This window comes from Salmo trutta, chromosome 5, assembly GCF_901001165.1.
Source record: "Salmo trutta chromosome 5, fSalTru1.1, whole genome shotgun sequence".
Classification (NCBI taxonomy): domain Eukaryota; kingdom Metazoa; phylum Chordata; class Actinopteri; order Salmoniformes; family Salmonidae; genus Salmo; species Salmo trutta.
The window spans coordinates 8,059,314-8,082,825 of NC_042961.1; the positions used below are offsets into that span (position 1 = coordinate 8,059,314).

Below are 23,512 nucleotides of genomic sequence, written 5' to 3' on the forward strand. Positions count from 1 at the left end.
AGCAGAATTCCAGTTTCTCTCCCTTCCATTGAGAAAGAATGAGACCTGAGGTAACTGGAATGATACGGATTGTCATCATGATCGCTGCCATTGAGAGACAATATTTATTCCCAGCTGCTGTAAGGAGGGTAAACCTGATCTCACATCTCCTCACCCTGGAGGCAGGCATTCCACCGCCACCATCAGTTTCTCTATCTTTTCTTGAGAAACAATGGGACCTGAGGAAACCCAGAGTAAAATGTACATTTGAAAAGTTTTTCCATCATGTGAAAAAGAAAATTCCCACATATGGAACTTTTTCCCCAAACATTTATTTTTCACAAATTCCGTCTAGTCTCCTATCCAGGGACCGACCAGGATCAACCCTGTTTAGCTTTAGAGGCAAATCAGTAGTGGGATGCAGGGTGCTATGTTGCTGGAATTAATGAGCCAAAACTTGCTGGAAAGAAGGAAGTGAAAGCAAAGGTCAGGGTAACATAACAAATGCTCAGTGGCAACTTTAGAATGTAAATCTTGGTGGGGCAAAAAATAAAAATAAATGTTTATGCATGCCAACAAAACCACAATACAACACAACACTAAACAATACCTTCATTGCACTATAACGGTGACAAATGGTGCCCACAAACTGTTAGGGCCTACATAACAGCAGAGTCCCATCAGCAGTCCCAACACCTTCCCATTGCTACACCTGGCTATCAGCGGCGCCTTGTCTGGCAGCAAAACAGTTAATTCAGCCTCATTTACTGGCTTTTATCTGAGGACAGCGAGTTTTCTTACATGTGAAACTGCAAATATGATTTTTACTTTCACATGTGGAATTGGAAGTTAAACAATCAAATGCGCTGTTTCATATGTGAAAAACCTTTACATGTGAAAATCTCACTTTCCCATATGGAATTGCAAGTTCACATGTGAAAAACAATCATGTGTAAAAAAATCTAATTTTAAGTTTCTTATGTGAAAATGCAATTCCACATGTGAAAGTTTTTTACATAAGAAACTGCAAATTAGATTTTTACACAAGATTGTTTTACACATGTCAAACTGCAATTCACACTAGGTGAAAACATGTTATTCTCCTCACATGTGAAAAGATGGTGTTAACGTGTGACCTGAAATTATATACATGTGAAAATACGGTTTCACATGTGAAATGTAAGCTCAACATGTGAGAACAGCTATTTCACATGTGAAAATGTAAATTTGACATGTGTTTTTTTTGTAAGGGCTCTGCCTGTCACATCCAATCAGTCCAGAGGCTGAGGCTCAATCAGTCCAGAGGCTGAGGCTCATGTGTCATATTCATGCACAATTTCCCATGCAGTGACATTGCAGTCTTTCCCCCCACTTCTGCTCCTTGAGTGCAGGGGTAATAGCAGACTAGGCCCATTATCCAAACATGTGTGTTGGGTACAAGGACCATGCAATGGGGTGGCTGGTGGATGAAATTTAGAGAATCCTTAAATTCTATGGTTATATAGTTGCTGGGTAAGTGCATTAGATGCTTTCTTAAAACCTAGACTTACTGCTGTAGCCCCAGATCCAGAAATGCCTTTTCTGGGTCAGTTGTATTGTGGTCTGGACAGAATTTCCACTGTGTCAATGTTACACCTAGGGTTGCAAAATTCTTGGAACTTTCAATAAATTCCCTGGTTTTCCCGAAATATCGGTTGGAGGATTCCTGGAATAAGCAGGAAACCCGAAGACCTCCAACCAGGATTTCTGGGAATTTATTGAAAGTTACCAGAATTTTGCAACCCTAGTTACACCTCACCAAGTTAGTCTTGTTGGTCTAGCATCCTTAACACTTGTGTAGGCAACCTTAACACCAGTAGATGCATCATTTACATACTGTATAGTTGAGGTACTGTTGCTATGGTCGTTTGCAGTATAGTGTTGATATCACTTCGTACATAAGCACGGGTCGTGATGAATGCGAGACATGCACAGTCTTCACAATAAAGACGTGTGATAGATGTACTAGTCAGTCCCATTTCCCATCTGAATTCAATTTAGCTCTGTGTATTCATGTGTGCGTTTTCAATCCAAAAAATAAATTCTACCCCCTCGCTCTCCTTTGCTGGCACACTGATTGCTTTCTGTGGAGAGGTCAGATTATCCCCTTCACATACTGGCTTTAGAGAAAGGAGCGCAAAATGTTTATTTTCAGCTGAGGAATAGTAAAGATGGGATCAGTTAATACAGTATTTCAATTACAGAGTGTCTAAAGCAGAATTCCCCTTGGGGCTGGCTTATCCCACCTAGGACAGCAATAGGCAGGTAGGAAAGTGATAGAGGAATTTATTTAGGCAGAACTGTAATAGGTAGGAGAGTGATATTAAGTGATAGGCGATTCCCAGCAGTGCATTATTGCCACACTCGTCCCACTGTGTCCACACTGGTTGAATCAACGTTGTTTCCACGTCATTTCAATGAAATAACGTTGAACCAACATGGAATAGACATTGAATTGACGTCTGTGCCCAGTGGGATGGTCTTTGTTACATCGAGAGTGTGGGACTATAAGGTTCTATTTGTTAAAATATGATTCTGAGATAATTGGCTCTGAGAAAACCCACATTAATGCAAATTATGTTTTTTCCTGCCAAGAAGTTTCCTTTCGTTTGAAACAATATTTGAAAGAATCCAATGGGGGTGAATAGCCCACTTATGATGCCCACTGTAGATATGAATTTCCCTTTGATGTGTAATGGCACGGGCAGGTGCTACACATTTCATAACACATGACAGTGGATGCGTTTCAGTGGTAAAGCTAAAGCAATTTACTGTAGATGAAAGTCAAGGAGTGAAGTTGGGGGAGGTGCATATGCCACAGCCTAAAGTCGGACACTTATGTGGTTTTCCAACAGCAAGGCTCAGATCAACATGACAGTGTTTCCATTGTTTATAATGTCAAAATAAACATGTCTCCAACCCCCATATCACACACTCACAAACTGAAATCATATCCCACTGGGCACACACTGGTTGAATCAACGTTGTTTCTACATCATTTCAATTAAATTACTTTGAACCAATGTGGAATAGACATTGAATTGACGTTTGTGCCCAGTGGGATGTGTGTACATTATATAATCAATTAGTGAGATTAACCTTAAATATCACATTCATTTGTATCAACTGTATGAATAGCAGCAAAGTTGGTTCCTGATTCAGTCTTCAGTCATCTCTTTGTGACATTTGTTTAGGTCAAACAAACAAAACCCTAATGATATGTTAACAATAGAGCCACAATGCAGGGGATGGCTGTGATGACGTTGGTGAAGAGCGACTGCAGAAACTGGTAGTCAACTGCAGTCAAAACTTCATGACCTTTGATTACAAGGTTTGTGTTAAATTCATGCAGTGGACATGTAGGCGCAAGTCGGACAATGCAACACACCTTGAAATGCGGTGACCAGACTTGACAAAAGTGATCGGCTCGAACGCGCCCAGTGGCACCCCAGTCTCTCTCTCTCTCTCTCTTTTTTTAACATTTTCTTCCAGCAGCAGGAAGGCGCAATCAGGTCGCATCCTACTGTTCTTCTCTCCTCGTGAAGAGAAGCTAGAACGAAGTGCCGCGCGCGTTTTCTAACCGCACCATGGTGGGAATGACGGAATTGTGGTGCCTTTTCGTCCCGGTGATGATGCTGGTGGGGTTCACCTTGCAAGCGGAAATTAACAACGGGAAAGAGGAGGAGAAAACGGGGAATTTCATGGAAGACGAGCATTGGCTGTCCACCATTTCACAGTACAGCCGCAAGATCAAGCATTGGAATCGCTTCAGAGACGTAAGTCGCTGTTTTGGTTGATTGAGAGATCTGCCGTAATGCGGTAAGCTATATTGATAGGGAAACAGAAGCCAGCGGCACGATTCCGCTTGGCAAACGGTCCTAATAACTGTGATGCGTTTGCTAGGCTACTCCGATTTTATTTGGCAGATAATTAATATCAAGGGTTTGGTGTCATTGCTTAAGATACACATCTGAAGCGTTTGTGTAGCCAGATGTTATGGTGTTTTTTTATTGTAAATATTATCTTGTGTAAAAAAAATTAAAAATAATTGTTAGGCATAATCATTCAGATGTAGCCTAAGATGTTGACCTCAGATATGCCCTAGAGGAGTGTAGCCTAGGGTACAGCCTCATTGTGGTCATGATGCACTGATCTATTGCATTTTCTGGAGAACTGGAGAATGTAGGGTTGCCTATGTATGCAGTCATATCATTATTATACATCATTTGTAAACACTCAAAGGACCTCTGCAAGGTAACCTACATTTAATTGTGTAACTGACAAAATAAAGGAAACACCAACATAAAGTGTCTTAATAGGGCATTGGGCCACCACGAGGCCCCAGAACTGCTTCAATGCGCCATGGCATAGATTCTACAAGTGTCTGGAAATCTATTGGAGGGATGCAACACCATTCTTCCACAATAAATTCTATAATTTGGTGTTTTGTTGATGGTGGTGGAGAGAACGCTGTCTCAGGGACCGGTCCAGCATTTCCCATAAGTGTTCAGTTGGGCTGAGATCTGGTGACTGAGACAAACACACACCCTTTAAACCCCATATGCTTCTTTGAGACCCCTCTTTCAAAGTCATTTAGATCTCTTCCTCAAGCCATGGTAGCCAATATAATGGGCAACTGGGCATGATGGGATGTTAATTGCTTAATTAACTCAGGAACTACACCTGTATGGAAGCACCTGCTTTCAATATACTTGGTTTCCCTAATTTAATCAAGTGTTTCCTTTATTTTGGCAGTTACATGTGCATTCATGCAATGTATAATGTGTGATTTACACTACTACATAGGTACCTGCCATCTTCACACCAATACAAGATTGAAAGCGTGTTTTGAAAGCATCATATCAGGATATTTTCTACCACCTAGACTCACTGTCCATAGGCCTACCTATTGATACTTTACCATTCTTTGGCATATTATTGGCAGTAGTAATTATGCACATTGCAAATTTGCAATGATTTAGAATGACATTTGTTCCCCTTTAAAAATCCGTCCCCACATTCACCCCTTATGCATTCTGGCCTGCTGTCCTACTGCTAATGACTCAGCCTAGTGTTTGCAAATGATCTGTTACAAACAGAATAGGCACAATGCAATTATAATACAAGTTCTGATAATTGATTGCTGAGGTAATGCAGTTAGCTTTAAAATTAATCCGGCTGTAGCGATTGATTTTAGCCTAAAGGGCATGTAAATATTGTTTTGTTTACGAATATTGTGTGTGTGTGTGTGTGTGTGTGTGTGTGTGTGTGTGTGTGTGTGTGTGTGTGTGAAATCCTACATCCAGTAGTGATTACCAAAGATCACAGCAGGGCATTTGCACGGTAATGGAATTTTGTTGAGACTCAGATTTCTCACTTAAAATGTAACAAAAAACATTGATTTCAAAGTTATAACAAACCATACAACGCTATGCACAAGGAACACTTTAAACAATGTACACAGAAAATGTTACAAAACACATTTTACTGGAAGAACTGTGCAGATGCAAAGTTTGGTAACAGAATTTCTGTCAAAACTCCCTCAGTTTTTTATATGACCACGTTTTCCAAAAAACTCAGTTAAATATATGCTCAGAATTAAGATTCAAAGATGTCTGCAGAAAGAATGGGGTGTCAGCTATGACATGACACCTTGAGTTTGAAAAAATCTCTTTTGATATTGAACTACAGTAAGTGAAGTGGATTTACACCCGGTAATGGAATTGCGGTAACGGAATTTCTTCATGGTTCCCTGATCTGTACTACACAGAAATGCATAATTATGGATATGAGTGTCATTCTCTTCATGGTGATGTACCCTGAATAGGTACACAAAGGTAGAATTATGCAATATCCTCATTATTTTAATGAGCTCCACCAGCAAACCAGACCAAATTTGGTTGGTCCGAACCGGACCAAATTTGAACCAATCATAGACATCTATGTTTCACAAGTTTGGACATCACAGTACAGCCCAGTAGAGTACAATACAGCACAGAACAGTAGTGTTCAGTACAGTAGAGTATAGTTCAGTACAGTACATTTTAATGTACTCAAGTCTAGTGTGTGCTGAACTATAATCTACTCTATTCTACTGTACTGAACTATAATCTACTCTATTCTAGCCATCTACTGTACTGAACTCTAATCTACTCTGTGTAGCGAAATGCTTGTGCTTCTAGATTTGACAGTGCAGTAATATCTAACAAGTAATATCTAACAAATTACACAACATATACCCAATACACACAAATCTAAGTAGGAATGAATATATACATATGGACGAGTGATGTCGAGATCTATGATTGGTTCAGATTTGGTCCGGACCGGACCAAATCTGAAACAATCATGGACGTCTATGTTTGGGCCAAATGAAGGCCGGTCCAGACGTTTGTAGACGTTGAAATCAAGGCTAGACCAAAAAAATGACGAATCTGTGAGCGATGAAATCAAAGTTTCAAGTGTATTTAGTTGTATGTACAGGATACACATGGTATGCACTGTCCAATGAAATGCTTACTTGCAGCTTCCTTCTGGACAATGCAACAACAATAAGAAATAATAAAAGATAAGAATACCAACATAAAGTCAATGACAGTAGAATAGAATAAACATTTACCATAAGTATAATACAGGAAGGCAAAATGTATAGTCCAATATTTACACCTGTTTTGGGGAAGGGGGTTTGGGGGGCAATTGTTTCAATCATAATAAAAGTCTGGTAGCAGCAGTTGTGATGTGTGTGTGTGTGTGTGTAGCATGAATGTACTGTATATGTGTGCGTGTGTGGAGTGAGTGCATGTGTGCTAAGGTGCGGAGAATCAGATCAGATGGTCAGTCCAGATCGGTGCTCAGTGAGTGAGGATGCTAGTTACAGTAAATGGAAAGAGAGGGGGCTCATGGGTAGGTGTCAGTAAGAGCCGGGAGAGGTGACATAAATTGGAGAGTGAAAAAAAGAGCGAGGTTAGGGTTGTCCAGCCTTTTCACACTCTTGCTTTGACCACCAGATGACAGAAAGAGAAATAAAAAAACAGTAGGGCCCTATAAAATCAGTTGTTTCCCAAAATACATTTTTTCTATTTTGTTTTTCCAGGTTTGTTTGTTTCCCCGTTTTTAAGGTTTTCACTCTCAAAATCACACACTTTTAATAGTAAAACAACTTCATTGGATGTTCGAAATCCATGCTTAAACCACATCAGAGGACTACTTTTGAGGTCTGGAAAAATGTGGATAAATGTATCTTTTTGAGTGTAGTTACCCTTTATCTCCAGTGAGCACCTAACAAGAGGCTGTTGTTTGCGATGTTTTCTTGTAGCACACACGTGATGGTAGAGTTTGCAAAAGCAAATAATCATAATATAATTCTGCCAGGCAAGCATAGGTTACTTTGTAGTTATATTTAATTGAGAAGGTTTTTGGGAAAGCCTTTCCATCTACCAGAAAATGTTTTATTAGTATCATCGCTAACTGCTACTCCATGTGGTAGCTGCGCGCTCCGCACAAAGACGGGAAATTCTCGTTGCCTCTTCAGAAAGTTGCAGGAAATACAGAATCACTGATGCATTCTGTTAATGTCTTATGATAAACTTGGGTAAATTAATACATGTTCAATACATTTAGTTGATTCCCTACTAAGTTCAATGTTTACTATTGTTAAATTCCATTTTATTGTCTGGACTCTGGGATTCTGTCTGCTTTCCCCGTATCACGGATTTTATAGGGCCCTAAAACAGTTCAGCTGAACATAACAGTATGCCAGTGGAAGAGAGGGCAGTAGCAGGTGACCCAATGGTGGTTTGTGACAACTATGATTTCCCATGGCAGCCAATTCAATTGCAGATATTCTGTTACAGATTTTTTCGAAATTCTGTTACCCATTTGGTAACATAATTTAGTTTTAATCACTTAATAATTTATGAAGAAAATGTATATCAGTAAAGACACTAACTAATTGATAGGTCTACCTTGATAGGTCTACCTAACTAATTGATAGGTCTACCTTCACTCAACTTGTATTATTCTCCCTCCTCACAAGGGAGAGAAATTACAAAATACCTTAAAGATATCTAGGTTTTTGCTAACAAGATTTCATGGTACAAGGCCATGTTTAAGTTTACAGAAGGCAGAAAAACAAAATAGAAGTGTTGATATTAGTTGGCAGGTGTAACGCATACGTCAGCAAACAGAAGATGATTTTAATAAAGAACCAAAGCAAGTGAACAAACATGAGGCGTGTACATAACGTGAGAGCAAGCAATAACACCTAGTGACTGACTGAAGACCACTGAGGGCTAAATAAAGGAGGAGTAATCAAGGATAAAATGATGAGCAGGTGTGCGCAATGATTGTTGCCAGGTGTGCGCAATGTGGGTTGCCAGGACCGGTGGATAGTAGACCAGCGACATCGAGGGCCGGAGGGAGGGAGCAGGAGTAGGCAAGAACGTTATTGTTTTGATGTATTATTGTTTTGATGTATTTCTAATACCTTTTAAGACTTTATCTGTTTTTTAAGACCCCCTTTCCATTTGTTTGACAAGAAATTCCTTATTCCTAATTTTTAGGATGGAAAATGGTTGAAAAATGTATATATGCTAAAAAAAATTTGAAAGACTCTTAGCTTTTATTTGGCATCCAATTTGACATGCTCCTATGCACTACACGTTGGTCCTTTTACATGGAAATGACCAGCATTACTTGGATGAGAGGCCTGTTGTATTATGTTCCAACATTATAGGCCTATTTCATGATTACATTCCTTGAGAATCCTGTTAGGAGAAGTTTTAGTTGATCCCATATCTAGGTTGAGGGATCGTATGACTTCATTGGAGCATACAATACAGGCTTTTTTCCGAGTTGATTATTGGATTGAAATGTTTGGAAATATTATAATAAATACTATAATAAATATCCTTATTTTGTATGAAGGAAATAGCCGAGCCCCTCCATGTCCAAAATAATTCTGCCATACTGTGTCAATAGTGTCATATTGTAATCATTCTAAATAAAGCCCTCTGCTAAAATCTATTATCGCACAGAAATGACAAATCCCCACTTCCCAAGTATGTCTAACTAAGCTTCTATCTCATTGTTATGCAAATTGTTAAACACTTTCTGATGCAATTATGAAATGTTCCCAACCCCAGTAAAGCAGGTAAATGTGTCTAAATTGTTGTACGTCTTCCCTGCTGTCCCGGGTGCACACACACACACGCATAGACATACACACACACGCATAGACACACACATTCACACACACACGCATAGACATACACACACACACGCATAGACATACACACACACACACACACACATACGCATAGACATACACACACACACATACGCATAGACATACACACACACACACATAGACATACACACACACACACGCGCATAGACATATACACACACACACGCGCATAGACATACACACACACACACACGCGCATAGACATACACACACACACACACACACACACAAACACGCATAGACATACACACACACACACACACACACGCGCATAGACATACACACACACACACACACGCGCATAGACATACACACACACACGCGCATAGACATACACACACACACACGCGCGCATAGACACACACACACGCGCATAGACACACACACACACACGCGCGTATAGACACACACACACGCGCGTATAGACATACACACACACACGCGCGCGTATAGACATACACACACGCCCGTATAGACATACACACACACACACGCGCGTATAGACATACACACACGCGCGCGTATAGACATACACACACGCCCGTATAGACATACACACACACACACGCGCGTATAGACATACACACACGCGCGTATAGACACACACACACGCGCGTATAGACACACACACACACGCGCGTATAGACATACACACACGCGCGTATAGACATACACACACGCGCGTATAGACATACACACACGCGCGTATAGACATACACACACGCGCGTATAGACATACACACACGCGCGTATAGACATACACACACGCGCGTATAGACATACACACACGCGCGTATAGACATACACACACGCGCGTATAGACATACACACACGCGCGTATAGACATACACACACGCGCGTATAGACATACACACACGCGCGTATAGACATACACACACGCGCGTATAGACATACACACACACGCGCGTATAGACATACACACACACGCGCGTATAGACATACACACACACGCGCGTATAGACATACACACACACGCGCGTATAGACATACACACACACGCGCGCGTATAGGCATACACACACACACACACACACACACACACACACACACACACACACACACACACACGCGCGTATAGGCATACACACACACACGCGCGCGCGTATAGGCATACACACACACACGCGCGTATAGGCATACACACACGCACGTATAGGCATACACACACACACACGCGTATAGGCATACACACACGCGCGTATAGGCATACACACACGCGTATAGGCATACACACACGCGTATAGGCATACACACACGCGCGTATAGGCATACACACGCGCGCGAATAGGCATACACACACACGCGCGAATAGGCATACACACACGCGCGAATAGGCATACACACACGCGCGAATAGGCATACACACACGCGCGTATAGGCATACACACACGCGCGTATAGGCATACACACACGCGCGTATAGGCATACACACACGCGCGTATAGGCATACACACACGCGCGTATAGGCATACACACACGCGCGTATAGGCATACACACACGCGCGTATAGGCATACGCGCACGCGCGTATAGACACACGCGCACGCGCGTATAGACACACGCGCACGCGCGTATAGACACACGCGCACGCGCGTATAGACACACGCGCACACACACACACACACACACGCACACACACACACACACACACACACACACACACACACACACACACACACACACACACACATATAGACATACACACACACACACACATATAGACATACACACACACACACACGCGCATAGACATACACTCATAGACATACACACACACACACACACACACACGCGCATAGACATACACACACACACGCGCATAGACATACACACACACACGCGCATAGACATACACACACACACGCGCATAGACACACACACACGCGCATAGACACACACACGCGCATAGACACACACACACACACGCGCGCGCATAGACATGCACACACACACGCACGCGCATAGACATACGCACGCGCATAGACATACACACACACACACGCGCATAGACATACACACACACACACGCGCGCATAGACACACACACACACACGCGCGTATAGACACACACACACACGCGCGTATAGACATACACACACACGCGCGTATAGACATACACACACGCCCGTATAGACATACACACACACGCGCGTATAGACATACACACACGCGCGTATAGACACACACACACGCGCGTATAGACATACACACACGCGCGTATAGACATACACACACGCGCGTATAGACATACACACACGCGCGTATAGACATACACACACGCGCGTATAGACATACACACACGCGCGTATAGACATACACACACGCGCGTATAGACATACACACACACGCGCGTATAGACATACACACACACGCACGTATAGACATACACACACACACGCGCGTATAGACATACACACACACGCGCGTATAGACATACATACACACACACGCGCGCGTATAGGCATACACACACACACACACACACGCGCGCGTATAGGCATACACACACACACACGCGCGTATAGGCATACACACACACACGCGCGTATAGGCATACACACACGCACGTATAGGCATACACACACACACACGCGTATAGGCATACACACACGCGCGTATAGGCATACACACACGCGCGTATAGGCATACACACACGCGCGTATAGGCATACACACACGCGCGTATAGGCATACACACACGCGCGTATAGGCATACACACACGCGCGTATAGGCATACACACACGCGCGTATAGGCATACACACACGCGCGTATAGACATACACACACGCGCGTATAGACACACACACACACACACACACACACACACACACACACACACACACACACACACACACACACACATAGACATACACACATACGCATAGACACACATAGACATATACACACACACACACACATAGACACACACACACACACACACACACACACACACACACACACATATAGACATACACACACACACACACACATAGACATACACACACACACACACACATAGACATACACACACACACACACACATAGACATACACACACACACACATAGAGGCATATGCGAAGCAGGATTAAGTTTAGATATATGTCCTCTGGAACTTTATTGTAGAAATAATGAAATTGTGGGCATGAAGATTAAGTATGAATTACAGTGGGATTATTATGATGGGCCTGGATGGGTGCTGCTGTGTCTTTACACAGGCAGTGGCACACACACACACACAGATGGAATCTGTACACAACTCTGCACACATCGCAACCATCCCCCACCCACTCCTTTTTTGTTGAAAATAAAATAAAAAAACTTTTCAGGGAAAAAAAGCTCAGCTCTTCTCAGTGGGTTTGCCGTCCAGTAGAGTTAAGATTTGTCTTTTCCTCAGTTTGAAATCAAACCCCAGATGAGGCACAAACAGAGACCACAGCTCTGCCTGCATGCCCTGAACGAAGGAGTTTATGTATTTTTCTCTCTGAAGACTTTGATTACTGTGTATGATGTCAGAGGTGACATGGAATATCTTTGTGGTTACCATCCCGGAGGGAGGTGTGGGTGTGTGTGTGATGGTTTGTTTGTGTTTGTGGGGGAATGTTGTGTGTGTGTGTTTGTAGGGGGGTGCATGGTGTGTGTGTATTTAAGGGGGAAAAAGTGCTGATAGGTCTCTGGTGATGTTGACAGAAGAAACATCAGAGGCAGTGCATCACAGAACTCCATGGGGATCGCCAATAGCAACCTCTTTGATGTCAGTGCACAGCCATAGCAACAGAAGTCCTTTGAAATGGGCCTGAAAGTAACTCGTTTCAGAGGGAAGTTGATGACTATTCCCCCACCACTCTCTGTAGGAGGATGGAGGATGGAGGGGGGGGGGGGTAGAGTAGTAAAGTGTATGGTGGAGTGGTAAAGTACATCCAGTTTGTTGAGGGCGGACTTTGGGCCGTGCTGTAGATGACATCTCCATAATCCAAGATGGGTAGTATTGTCATTTGGAACAGGATGTGTTTAGCAGAGTGTGTGAATGAAGATTTGTTCCGGTAGGGAAAGCCTATTCTGGACTTGACCTTTGCTTGAAAGACTTTTGATGTGTGTGTGTGGAATGATAGTGCCATGTCCAGACAGATACCCAGGGATTTGTATGAGCCCATCTAGTGAGTAGATGTCAAGGGGAGGGTTGATGTGCGTTTTCCTTTTGTTTTGTTTGTTCATTATAACATACAGGTAGCTGCCAAAATAATGGAAACACTTAAATGAGGGATACAAAGTATATTGAAAGCAGGTGCTTCCACACAGGTGTGGTTTCTGAGTTAATTAAGCAATTAACATCCCATTATGATTAGGGTCATGTATAAAAATGCTGGGCAGACCATTATTTTGGCTACCATGGCTATGCCCCCATAGGATGATCATGCTCTCATTCACAGGGCACGAGTGGTCACTGAATGTTTTCATGCTCATAAAACCAATGTAAACCACATGCCATGGCCGTCTCAGTCACCACATCTCAGTCTAATTCAACACTTATTGGAGATTTTGGCGCCTGTGACAGCGTTTCCCACATCCATTAACAAAACACCATATTATGGAATTTCCCGTGGAAGAATGGTGTTGCATCCCTCTAATTGAGTTCCAGACACTTGTAGAATCTATGACAAGGCACATTGAAGCTGTTCTGGCTCCTGGTGGTCCAACTCCCTGTTAAGACACTTCATGTTGGTGTTTCTGTTATTTTGGCAGTTACCTGTACTTTTAGTATCATTACTGGGAGAGATTATGGATTCATCAATACCTTCCTTATTATCCATATGAATAATGATACAGTATCATTTGAGAGTTATACACTCTCCTCAGTCCTCAAATTAAACATTAGTCTGAATCTCCATGCAGCTGATGAGATAATCAGAATACTAATGATTTTAGTCCTATGAACCTTGACCTGAGCTGCATGATACATTGGTTCATTACATCAACCCCAATAACCAAATGGTCAGAGGATGTATTTGGTTTCATAGAGGCTCCAGAGTAATGTGTATTCTCTGCTGCAATATATTGGTTTACTCCGAATATATTGTATTATATTTGAATCACTATTGTTGTTTCCCATGATGTCTTTGAAGAGAAATAAAATACAAAAAAATGCTAACAAAACCAGAAAATGAGTTCAAAGGGTATTTTTCAGGAAATGATTTGGTTAATCTATGAAGGGTCGCCCATGATGCTATCTAACAAGCCAAATTACTAAAATTGGTGTTGACTCACTGAGTCCTTTGAGGGGAAGAATGTTGAATTTTAATGCAACAATGGAAAAAAAAACAATAATTAAAGAGGCAGAACGTGAAAAAACATGCACACAAATATACACACACTGTACATACCCACACAAACATAAACATATTTATACATGAATATTCTATATGTATTCTCCTCCTCTTTCAAGTAAAAGACCCACGGTACAGTATGCATTGGATAGAGTGTGGATGATGGCTGTTTCGTATTCGATTAAAAATAGCCATCACCACTCCACACTTCAATCAATCCAATCCCCGTCATTGAAAAGACAAGGAGATTAGAAGTAACAATTACTGTCAACAACTACATTTAATACATCCAATCCTTTAATCTGACAGACAGGTGCACTGGACAATTCTTCATTCTACTAATGCACCCAGGCTGGAAATCCCAAAACAAATGAAAACACAATAATGTTGATTGGCTTCTGGAGGAAGCCATTGTGGTATAAAGGCCTTACAGTGTCACGAGTCCCATTGAGAAGACCACCCTTTGACTGAAACTGTTGGCACACAAGCCTTACAATTTAATTTCATGTCTTGATTTGACGATGTGAGTGATTTATAATTTAAAGAACAACATCTCATCTCCCATCTCTAAATAGACTTCATTCATCCTTGAATATTATTCTTAACTTCTCCTTCTATACAACAGTATCTCTATATTCCTGGTGTAGTGTCTTCTGTACCCTAGCGTGATTCAAAGTTGAGTCAATATGCTGTATCCCCTGGCCTCCTTTTCAAATGACCATTATGATGATGAGACAGTCAATTAGAAATCCATGTTCAATTTGAACTCTGTTACTGCAGCTCAAAGGGACACCGAAACAGGCTGTTGATGTCTCCAACTCTCCTTTACTACCCAGGTTTCACAGTCACACAAACTGGTCAAAATGTTAATATCTTAAGATGTTTAATGCAACTCCATTATAGGGCCGATGATATGGCTGATGAGCTATGACGGCTGATTTTAGTCTATCAACCTGGATCAAACTCAGATAGGAACATCCGATGAGTCTGGCTACATCTCAAATGGCACCCTGTTCCCTATTTAGTGCAATACTTTGGACCAGGGCCCATAGCTCCATATAGACAATAGGGTACTATTTGGGACGCTACCTCTGTCATTGTGCAGCAGCTCACAGGTCAAGCCACCATCTCATCCATCCTTGTAATAATAGGAAATTGGATGGCATGGTTGGAACTGCATGGTTAAACCTGCTTTGTTGAAATTGCAGTGGGTCTGCACGTTATGCATAATTTATCTGATTTAGTCTCTGACTGAATACAATTTTATGCTCAACTAACTTCCCCCTATTAATGTCACATTGTGAAGTCACACTTTGGAATCAGTCTGATCAGCCTTGATCAGTGACTGTGTCCCAAATGGCACCCTACTCCCTTCACAGTGTACTACTTCTGACCAGAGTCCTATGGTGTTTTCTATCTTTGATGATGACCTAGAATAGATAGACTGATAATGAGACCCACCTGTGGGAGAGGATAACACTCATTATTGTTAGGAGAGTGTGTAATGGCACCAAAATGCACGCACAGCTGTCCTATCCTTAGGTCTCTCTCATCGAATCACTTCAATCTGCATCCCCCTCTACCAATTCAGCAGTAGCTCATTAGACAACAGTAGCGGTCCAGGGCTGTGCCACCAGGTCCCTGCCTGCACCTGTTCTGCCTCTACTTCATTTTTAATGAACAGAAAACGTTCTGTGCATTCACACAAACCTTGCCTCAGTACTTCACACACACACACACACACACACACACACACACACACACACACACACACACACACACACACACACACACACACACACACACACACAAACACACAAACACCTCCCCTCAGTCCCCCAGTCAAAGCCAGGCTGATTAAAAATGCAGGATGGATGGGTAGGTGTGTGTTTGTGTTTAGTGGGGGGTGTTTAGGCGGTTTGGCTTGCCGGAGCGAAGCTCATTATGAAGTTTCAGTGATTTGTGCCAGAATGTTGTAATTATGGTGTTGTGTTCAGTGTGTGTCTGTGTTTGCAAGCTTGATAATCAAATCAGTTGGATGCAGTTTTGCAGGTGCTCGTGAATCCTTAAAGCTATAAAGCAATGCAAGCAGTTGGCGTGGTGACCAAAACAACATATAACCTGCTGCATTGTACCTTGCTTTGACCTGGGTTCTGAGACAAGTATCTTGTTGTTAGAGTGGTTGCATGACACATGTAGTGTGTTCCCAAATGGCACCCTATTCCCAATCTAGTGCACTACTTTTGACTGGAGCCCTAGTAGAGAATAGGATGCCATTTGAGTTGCAATCCTTCACACTCTCGGACGAAACAAAACACTCACAAAAACAAAGGTTGTTTTATGAACGCCAATCATGGCACCTGTTCCTCTTCTTTGATTTTGGCACAACAAACACCCACCCCTTCAGTCCTCCTAACCAGAAAGTGTTAGGGCCACCCTGTAGAGTGAAAACGGAACCCGTAGGCCTTGTGTTGTGTTGTGTTCTGCTGCACTACCCAAGTTCACCACTAGTGACATACATGCATTATAACATACAGTGCACCCGGAAAGTATTCAGCTCCCTTTTTCCACATTTTGTTACATTACAGCCTTATTCTAAAGTGGATCAAATTGTTTTTTTTCCTCCTCATCAATCTACACAAAATACCCCATAATGACAAAGCAAAAACAGCTTTTTAGATAATTTGTTGGTGCAAATGTCTAAAGAATATCAAACTTAAATATCACATTTACATAAGTATTCAGACCCTTTACTCAGTACTTTGTTGAAACACCTTTGGCAGCGTTTACAGACTCAAATCTTCTTGGGTATGACGCTACAAGCTTGGCACACCTGTATTTGGGTAGTTTCTCCCATTCTTTTCTGCAGATCCTCTCAAGCTCTGTCAGGTTGGATGGGGAGTGTTGTTGCACAGCTATTATCAAGTCTCTCCAGAGATGTTCAAGTCCGGGCTCTGGCTGGGCCTCTCAAGGACATTCAGAGACTTGTCCCGAAGCCACTCCTGCGTTGTCTTGGCTGTGTGCTTACTGTCGCTGTCCTGTTGGAAGGTGAACCTTCACCCCAGTCTGAGATCCTGAGCTCTCTGGAGCAGGTTTTCATCAAGGATTTCTCTGTACTTTGCGCCGTTCATCTTTCCCTCGATCCTGACTAGTCTCCCAGTCCCTGCTGCTGAAAACATCCCCACAGCATGATGCTGCCACCACCATGCTTCACAGTAGGGATGGTGTCAGGTTTCCTCCAGACTTGACACTTGGCATTCAGGCCAAAGAGTTCAATCTTGGATTCATCAGACCAGAGAATCTTGTTTCTCATGGTCTGAGAGTCCTTTAGGTTCCTTTTGGCAAACTCAGCAGGCTGTCATGTGTCTTTTACTGAGGAGTGGCTTCCGTCTGGCTACTACCATAAAGGCCTGATTGGTGAAGTGCTGCAGAGATGGTTGTCTTTCTGGAAGGTTCTCCCATTTCCACAGATGAACTCTGGAGCTCTGTCGGGTTCTTGGTCATCTCCCTGACTAAGGCCCCTCTTCCCCGATTGCTCAGTTTGGCCCGGGCGGCAAGCTCTAGGAAGAGTCTTGGTGGTTCCAAACTTCTTCCATTTAAGAATGATGGAGACCACTGTGTTCTTGGGGACCTTCAATGCTGCAGATATGTTTTGGTACCCTTCCTCAGATCTGTGCCTTGATACAATCCTGTCTCAGAGCTCTAGGGACATTCCTTCGACCTCATGGCTTAATTTTTGCTCTGACGTGCACTGTCAACTGTGGAACCTTATCTAGACAGGTGTGTGGCTTTCCAAATCATGTCCAATCAGTTGAATTTACCACAGCTGGACTCAATGGAAACAGGATGCACCTGAGCTCAATTTCGAGTCTCATAGCAAAGGGTCTGAATACTTATGTAAATAAAGTATTTCAGTTTTATTTTTAATACATTTTCAAACATTTCTGAAAACTTGTTTTCGCTTTGTCATTATGGGGTATTGTGTGTAGATTGATGAAGATGAACATTTATTTAATACATTTTTTAAATAAGGCTGTAAAGTAAGAAAATGTGGAAAAAGTCAAGGGGTCTGAATACTTTACGAATGCACTGTACCTATTACATAAAGAACGGAATACCTAGTGAGATGTAGTGATATGTAGAAGAACAGTATGCATGTGCTGATGATGTATGCTAAGCTTGCTGAGTAAACTTCCCCTTAATTATACCCATCGTGTCCTCATGTTACTGATTCTACTACACAACACCTTGTTCAAATACTTTGGAAATGCATTCTTCCTTGAGCTAAGCACAGATTTACAAGTGATTGATAGGCGAAAGCAAGCTTAACATCCTATTGCTTACATCAATCCAACTGAATCAGATCTGTGATTACTTCAAGGAGGACAGGAAGGAAGGATGCATTTCTGAAATATTCAAACATCAAATCAAGCTTTATTTATACTGCACATTTCAGACATGGAATGCAACGCAATGTGCTTTACAGGGAAAAACAAATAAAAAACAATGAAAATAAAAGCTGAAATATTTACTACACAACAAACATAAGATAAACTGAACAACTAAAAAGCACCCCAAGGAAAAGCAAAACTAAAAAAAGTGTGTTTTAAGATCTCATTTAAATATGATGACAGTTTCAGCCCCCCACAGGTTCTCTGGCAGGCTGTTCCAGAGGCTGGGGACATAATAACTAAAGGTTGCCTCTCCATGCGTCTTGGTCCTAGACTTTGGGATAGTTAAAAGGACTGTGCCAGAGGACCTAAGGGAATCTGCTGGGTACATAACTTAAAAGCATGTCTGACATGTACATTTACATTTTAGTCATTTAGCAGACGCTCTTATCCAGAGCGACTTACAGTAGTGAATGCATACATTTCATACAATTTCATACATTTTTTTCTGTGCTGGCCCCCCGTGGGAATCGAACCCACAACCCTGGTGTTACAAACACCATGCTCTACCAACTGAGCTACAGGTTTGGGGTGCACAATTGTGGACTGATTTAAAAACCAATAGAATATTATATATATTATATTACTTCTTACAAGTAATTCTAAAACTCACAGGCAGCCAGTGCAGAGACCTTGAAATCGGTGTAATGTGTGCTCTCTGTCTGGTCTTGTTCAGTACCTGTGCTGCAGCATTTTGTATGTTTTTCAGTTGACCATTGTTTTTTTTTGGTAGACCAGACAGGAGAGCATTACAGTAGTCAAGCCTGCTTGTAATAAAAGCATGGATGAATCTCTCTATATCAGCCTGCGAGAGAAACGGGCACACCTTGGCAATGCTCCTCAGGTGGTAAAAAGCTATTTTAGTCACATTACTAATGTGTGATTCAAAATTTAGTTCAGAATCTAAAATTGCACCTAGGTTTTTTAACCGGTGTTTTATCTTTATTGCCCGTGAATTAAAACGTGCGGCTAGATTCTCTCTTGGTGCTTTGGCTCCAACAATAAGTACCTCGGTCATGTCTTGATTTAGCTGGAGGAAGTTGTGAGCCATCCAAATATTTAAGTCACTAATACAGTCTAACAATTTATCCATGGAGCTAAAATCCTCTGACACAGAAATGTATACTTGTTTATCGTCTGCGTAGCAGTGAAAATCAATGCTGTGCTTTCTGAAAACGCTGCCGAGAGGTAACATATATACTGTAAACTGAACAGTACCGGACCCAAAAAACGAACCTTGTGGAACGCCACATTTGATATGTAAACTCAGCAAAAAATAAACATCCCTTTTTCAGGACCCTGTCTTTCAAAGATAATTTGTAAAAATCCAAATAACTTCACAGATCTTCATGGTAAAGGGTTTAAACACTGTTTCCCATGCTTGTTCAATGAACCATAAACAATTAATGAACATGCACCTGTGGAACGGTCGTTAAGACACTAACAGCTTACAGACGGTAGGCAATTAAGGTCACAGTTATGAAAACTTAGGACACTAAAGAGGCCTTTGTGCTGACTCTGAAAAACACCAAAAGAAAGATGCCCAGGGTCCCTGCTCATCTGTGTGAACGTGTCTTAGGCATGCTGCAAGGAGGCATGAGGACTGAAGATGTGGCCAGGGCAATAAATTGCAATGTCCGTACTGTGAGACGCCTAAGACAGCGCTACAGGGAGACAAGACGGACAGCTGTTCGTCCTCACAGTGGCAGACCACGTGCAACAACACCTGCACAGGATCGGTACATCCGAACATCACACCTGCGAGACAGGTACAGGATGGAAACAACAACTGCCGAGTTACACCAGGAACGCACAATCCCTCCATCAGTGCTCAGACTGTCCGCAATAGGCTGAGAGAGGCTGGACTGAGGGCTTGTAGGCCTGTTGTAAGGCAGGTCCTCACCAGACATCACCGGCAACAACGTCGCCTATGGGCACAAACCCACCATCGCTGGACCAGACAGGACTGGTAAAAAGTGCTCTTCGTTGACGAGTCGCGTTTTGCTCTCACCAGGGGTGATGGTCGGATTCGCGTTCATTGTCGATGGAATGAACGTTACACCAAGGCCTGTACTCTGGAGCGGGATCGATTTGCAGGTGGGGGGTCCGTCATGGTCTGGGGCGGTGTGTCACAGCATCATCGGATTGAGCTTGTTGTCATTGCAGGCAATCTCAACGCTGTGCGTTACAGGGAAGACATCCTCCTCCCTCATGTGGTACCCTTCCTGCAGGCTCATCCTGACACGACCCTCCAGCATGACAATGCCACCAGCCATACTGCTCGTTCTGTGCGTGATTTCCTGCAAGACAGGAATGTCAGTGTTCTGCCATGGCCAGCGAAGAGCCCGGATCTCAATCCTATTGAGCACGTCTGGGTCCTGTTGGATCGGAGGGTGAGGGCTAGGGCCATTCCCCCCAGAAATGTCCGGGAACTTGCAGGTGCCTTGGTGGAAGAGTGGGGTAACATCTCACAGCAAGAACTGGCAAATCTGGTGCAGTTCATGAGGAGGAGATGCATTGCAGTACTTAATACAGATGGTGGCCACACCAGATACTGACTGTTACTTTTGATTTTGACCCCCCCCCCCCTTTGTTCAGGGACACATTATTCCATTTCTGTTAGTCACAGGTCTGTGGAACTTGTTCAGTTTATGTCTCAGTTGTTGAATCTTATGTTCATACAAATATTTACACGTTAAGTTTGCTGAAAATAAATGCAGTTGACAGTGAGAGGACGTTTCTTTTTTTGCTGAGTTTATTTTCTTTGAGTTATGTTCACCAACCGGTTAAATTTAGGACTGGACCGGAAATGCCAACCCACTTCTCCAGTCTGTCCAGAAGGACATCATGGTCAACAGTGTCGAATGCAGCACTTGAATGTAAGAGTACAAGGACAGAGAGCTGTTTGGCATCTGTGTTGCCTTTAAGATCATTTACCACTTTAAGGCTGTTTCTGTGCTGTGGTGGGCATAAAAACCAGATTGGAATTTATCCAAAATACAGTTGCCATTAAATGTTTTTTGCTGTTTGAACAGAAATTTCACCAGAATTGTGGTCCTTTCAAATGGCTGTAGCCCAGTGGTGTATGTGCTGGACAGCGGACAGTGAGGGTGGACCTGTACCATCGTAACTGCAGAACAGTATTTGGATCATAATTATACATAATAGCATTGGTGACAGTGCAGCCAAATACTCCATTAAAGATGATCCTATTCAGGAGATTACTGTTAGGGTCATGCCCAGGAATTACTATTGTAGCCTACTGTACCAGTCCTGGATATTGCCCTTGTTCGGACTGTCACAGAAAAGCTGTAGGCCAGGGGTGTCAAACTCATTTTTCCCCGGGGGCCGCATTCGGTCTTCAATGAAGTCCGGAGAGCCGCACTGAAAATGTGTTATATTTCCTTGCCCTCAAAATTAGTCCTCTATCAATTGTTCTTTTGAATTGTTGATGCTCCCTGTGACTGTCTAGTGATTATTAGCGAGATGGACAGTTAAGAAACTGTATGAATGTGGGTCCATTGGCTGTGCACAGTGATTATTAGCGAGATGGACAGTTAAGAAACTGTATGAATGTGGGTCCATTGGCTGTGCACAGTGATTATTAGCGAGATGGACAGTTAAGAAACTGTATGAATGTGGGTCCATTGGCTGTGCACAGTGATTATTAGCGAGATGGACAGTTAAGAAACTGTATGAATGTGGGTCCATTGGCTGTGCACAGTGATTATTAGCGAGATGGACAGTTAAGAAACTGTATGAATGTGGGTCCATTGGCTGTGCACAGTGATTATTAGCGAGATGGACAGTTAAGAAACTGTATGAATGTGGGTCCATTGGCTGTGCACAGTGATTATTAGCGAGATGGACAGTTAAGAAACTGTATGAATGTGGGTCCATTGGCTGTGCACAGTGATTATTAGCGAGATGGACAGTTAAGAAACTGTATGAATGTGGGTCCATTGGCTGTGCACAGTGATTATTAGCGAGATGGACAGTTAAGAAACTGTATGAATGTGGGTCCATTGGCTGTGCACAGTGATTATTAGCGAGATGGACAGTTAAGAAACTGTATGAATGTGGGTCCATTGGCTGTGCACAGTGATTATTAGCGAGATGGACAGTTAAGATGAGGTTTTAGTCTAAAGTATATTGAGTTCGTTTCCACCACCCACAACTTTTTTTCCCAAAAAATAAATAAATGATTTACTCAAACCACCAACGGGCCGGATTGGACCCCCTCCAGCGGGCCGGATTGGACCCCCTCCAGCGGGCCGGATTGGACCCCCTCCAGCGGGCCGGATTGGACCCCCTCCAGCGGGCCGGATTGGACCCCTCCAGCCTGTGCACGGGCTGTATGTTTGACATCCCTGCTCTAGGCATTCAGCTGTTTATTCAATTATCTTGACTATTATTTATTTATTTATTCATAGGTTGTTTATATTTTCAGATTA

At 42.7% G+C, this 23,512-nt stretch overlaps 1 protein-coding gene across 2 annotated transcripts in view; it reads left to right on the forward strand.

The window, feature by feature from the left end:
* The first annotated feature begins 3,399 nt into the window (after nucleotides 1-3,399).
* The window catches only part of LOC115193607 (testican-2), a 104,204-nt gene continuing 84,091 nt past the window's right edge, over nucleotides 3,400-23,512 (forward strand). For both annotated transcript variants that reach the window (XM_029752422.1, XM_029752423.1), the window contains exon 1: nucleotides 3,400-3,794. In XM_029752422.1, coding sequence (XP_029608282.1) covers nucleotides 3,606-3,794 — 189 coding nt within the window. In that variant the 5' untranslated portion in view covers nucleotides 3,400-3,605. The remainder of the gene's footprint in view (nucleotides 3,795-23,512) is intronic.